Source organism: Haplochromis burtoni, unplaced genomic scaffold (genome assembly GCF_018398535.1).
Source record: "Haplochromis burtoni strain Fernald_Lab_line unplaced genomic scaffold, NCSU_Asbu1 Contig_107, whole genome shotgun sequence".
NCBI classification, from domain to species: Eukaryota; Metazoa; Chordata; class Actinopteri; order Cichliformes; family Cichlidae; genus Haplochromis; species Haplochromis burtoni.
In genome coordinates, this window is record NW_024582468.1 from 1864960 (window position 1) to 1869251 (window position 4292).

Here is a 4292-nt window from a genome sequence, read left to right on the forward strand (position 1 = left end):
CTGCAGCAGCTACCTGAGTCGCTTTGAGGGAAGATGAGTGGGAAGGGAAGATCAGCTTTTCCCTTTCTGTCTTTGTTTTTTCATCCATTCGTCCCTTGCTCTCGTCACAGCTACGCAATTGGCTGCTTAAGGAGTGGATCGTATGGGAGGGGAGGGCGTCCACGGTGGGCGAACATGTCACTTGGTCCTTACAGTATTTGCTCCTATAAAAAGCAGCGCTTGTCGCGGAGGAGCTCAGACTTTCTCCGCTCAGGTGAGCCTTGCAGACAGAGATGCGCGTTATGGAGCGCACTTTCCGGGAGCAGCTCTTCTTTCTGGTGTTGTGCTTGTCCGTCCTCAAGGGAGACTCCAGGTATATTGAGGTAAGTGTCCGGACAGATACAGAAACTTCTTAGAAGATTCAAAGGTACAAACGAGACGCGCCAAACTTCTCTCCCACTCTCTGTAGAACAACGAAATCACAAAAGATGAATTATATTCATTTTTCAACTCGGAACTCAAGAGAGAAATGCCCGAAGAGTTGATGTATCGCCGACCTTTACGTAAGTCACGTGACATCTATCTATAATATTTTAAATAAACATATAATTGATGGTTTATGCTGGTTTTTCTTGTTTTTGTTTTTTAATTTTTGCAATTTATGCGTTTGAAGAACAGATAAAAGGGGAGGTAGCGTTTTTGTATACTTTTGGTAAATTAGACTTGTTTTCTGTCTCTTAATTTTGGTTTTACCAAAATTGCTCTCGATGAACACCTAAGTATAATCAATAGGCTAAAAGAGCTGGAATGTAGAGAATGAATGAAAACGCAGCAGAAAAAGATATTTATATTAAAAAAGGATAATAAATATAATAAATAGTAATTAGAGTAGATCAATGTGTTTTCATTTATTTATAATTTTTCATATTTGGTTGGCAAAGTTTTCAAATTCTTTCCTGGAATGCCTTTCAGGTTGTCTGGACATGGTTGCAGTGGAGGGCCAGTTCACCTTCACAGCAGAGCGCCCTCAACTCAGCTGTGCCGCTTTCTTCATGGCAGAGCCCAATGAAGTGATCAGTGTGGATTATGACAGCGTTGACATTGACTGCACGGGAGGAGACTTCATCACTGTAAGCTAACAGCGCTTCTCGTGAAACACCTTTCCCCTCCTCTTATATTGAGCAAAATATCACAAGATGGGTAGATGCATCTGGTCACGTTGAGCTTGAAGGGCTTAAAACTTTATTTTATTGCATAATTTTTGTATAATTACAGGTAATGACATAGACTTTTTTGTGCTTTTGTGATAAAGCTTTTGCTCTGTGTTTCCATGTCACCAAATACTGGGGTCTGTTATCTTGGTTCCTAATTAGACAAAATGCTCTTTAAACATAAAGTAATTGGGCACAAACCTGCTTCCTTTAGATGAGCTACCTGAAAATCACTTCCCTATTGTTTGCATACTGGTTAAGTTTCAGCCTAAAGAGTTTAATATTCTTTCTCATCATTAGTAAAACCATCAAGAAATAATTTGCGATTCAATATAAAATTCTACTTAAAGCTTCTGTCTTTTAATATATATCCCATCAAGGTGTTCGACGGCTGGGTGATGAAAGGGGAAAAGTTTCCCAGCACCCACGATCACCCACTGCCTTTGTTCGAGCGCTATGTGGATTACTGCGACTCTGGATCGCTGAGGAAAAGCGTGCGCTCTTCTCAGAACGTGGCCATGGTCTTCTTCCGCATTCACAGTGCCGGCAGCAGCTTCACCCTGACAGTCAGGAAACACACCAACCCCTTTCGTATGTAGACGGTCATTTTCAGAAGTAAACTCTAAAATTCCCTGCATGCACATAAACATAACCATTTGAGCTTTCAGCCCATTTACACTGCAATTAATGTGTAATTCAGTGGTGATACTGGCAGCCTGACATGGTGCTTTAGTCATCACTTGCACCATTAGTAGACAGTTTGCCACCACTGTGTTCCTGGATGAGGACCAAGGACAGGCTGCAAATGCTCTCCCACAGTAACATGAAAGGAAAGGGCAACTTAGATGATGAACCTGCTTTTTAAGTGTTTTTGAGATTGACCTCAGTGAAGGCATTAAAGTTTTCTTCATTTTCTTTGAAACTACCTGATCTTTACTAATTAGATATAATAATAATAGTGAAATAGTGCTTTGAAAAATGCTTGTGTAACAGACCACAAGCATATAATTATTTTTGACCTTTTGACATTTGTCATTCAATGCAACAAATTGAAGAGGTACTTTAACACCATGTATATATGAATCATGCATGTACAACCCCAGCCTTTAGGTTATGTGTACATTCCTATGCTTCTATCTGAACATCCATCAAAGTGATCATATTTGCAACATCCACCCTTGTCTATTGTTTTGCAGCCTGCAATGTCATGTCACAGTCACCAGAGGGCAGTTACACAATGGCGATCCCACAGCAGCACAGAAACTGCAGCTTCTCCATCATATATCCAGTAGAGATCAGCATCTCAGAGTTCAGCCTGGGCCACTACAACCACCTCCCCAAGGTAAAGAAAGTCACTAAACACCCTTGAATATTGCCACAGTGCTTTTAATTCATCTTCAGTGTTACAGGGTTTTTCAGTTTATATAGCAACTGAAACCTTAAGTAAAAAGTGATTTTTGCATTGAGAATATTAGTGATTTTAAGTGACCAGACCCCTAAAATCATAACAAATTCAGATCTCATACTAAGGTATAAGGTATATAAGGAATAAGATTCAAATCAGTTATGGAGTGATTTAAATGAGAGTCACAACAAGGTGTAGCTCCACGAGTTGAAATGGCACTGTGCTTTCTCTTAGCTCTAGACAGAATAACATCAGCGTAAAAAAAGGTAAAAAGCTTTTAAAGTGTGCTTGGTAGGACATTTTCTTTTTTTACAAACTTAAAATAATTTATCTTAGGATATTTTTTATTAAAAAATACATATTCTCATAATATATGTTGTCCTTAAAAATTCACTATATGTACCTTTATTTTGCACAATAAGTATTTAGTATTTGTTAGTTAGTATTTGTATCACACTCTATGTTGATTTCCATAGAGATCCATGCCTGGATGTGCAGAATCAGGAGACTTTGTACAGCTGCTGGGGGGAAACGGCATTGATACATCAAAGCTGCTTCCCATTACTGACCTCTGCATCGCTTTCACTGGACCAAGTAAGTGCACACCATCTCTCTGCCTCCTCTTCTCTTTAAATAAAACACCAGTCAAGACTTAAGATTTCCTTTTGCTCTACCTGCAGCTCACATGAAGATTGGCTGTGATAACACTGTGGTGAGGATGGTGTCCAGTGGGAAGTTTGTCAACCGCGTGTCTTTCAGCTACAGGCTATTAGACAGCCAGGAGCTACAGACGATCAAACTCAACAACGTGGAAGATTTCTGTTTCAATAACTGATCCTAACAGGATCTTATGTGACAAATGTAGCATTTGACTGCAAATGTTTTTAAAATGGCTTTAAGTGAAAGTAACAGTCAGTCCCTCTGATTAGATAAAATGTCTGAGGACATTGAAATAAAAGTGTACGAAAAATAAAAGATAAGTGTCATAGGACTATTATGATATTACACACTCCACTTTACATTTTTTAAAATAGATTTTTCTTTTAAATTTCATTCATCTTATTGTAAATAAATTTAATTAAGTGTCCTTTTGTGTTTGGTGGAACCACACTTGTTTTTATATGCTGTGAGCGCCCTGTGCATTTATCAGAATTAGACTTATAATGTTGTTTTGGGAGTTTGTCATCAACATTCTTGATAAGGAATGGTGCTAAAATGAATGTCACCTTCTGTTTGTGTGAGTACTGGTGATGTGCTGAATCATAGACATGGAGGGTGAACGTAAAGTGAGGGAGTATGCCATCGCCATTATGAGGGGATTTGATTAAAAAAAAGACCAAAAACGTTTTTTGTAATAAAATGATATTGCATGACAAAGCACTGAACCGGGGTTTTCTTATTATAAAAAAAAAAGAAAGAAAAAAATGGACTCTCTTTTAATTCATTCATAAAAAAGCAGTCAGATTTCAGGTTTTAAGATATTACCTTTATTTGACCTTTTGACCTCTACTTTGACCTTGGATTTAATCTCCTAGTACCAGAAAAATTTTTAAGCATATTAAAATATCCCAAAGATAATATAAGCTATTAACGTGGGTCAGATCTATCTATCTATCTATCTATCTATCTATCTATCTATCTATCTATCTATCTATCTATCTATCTATCTATCTATCTATCTATCTATCTATCTATCT

The 4292-nt window shown here is 37.9% G+C and overlaps 1 protein-coding gene across 1 annotated transcript; it reads left to right on the forward strand.

Annotated features, from left to right (window-relative positions):
- Nucleotides 1-248: 248 nt before the first annotated feature.
- On the forward strand, nt 249-3496 carry crhbp (corticotropin releasing hormone binding protein). The gene is given in 7 exon segments (NM_001286308.1): nt 249-362; nt 449-542; nt 952-1109; nt 1571-1781; nt 2387-2532; nt 3072-3189; nt 3276-3496. Coding segments are annotated over 7 exon segments (963 nt in total). The 5' UTR covers nt 249-281; the 3' UTR covers nt 3431-3496.
- Nucleotides 3497-4292: the final 796 nt, after the last annotated feature.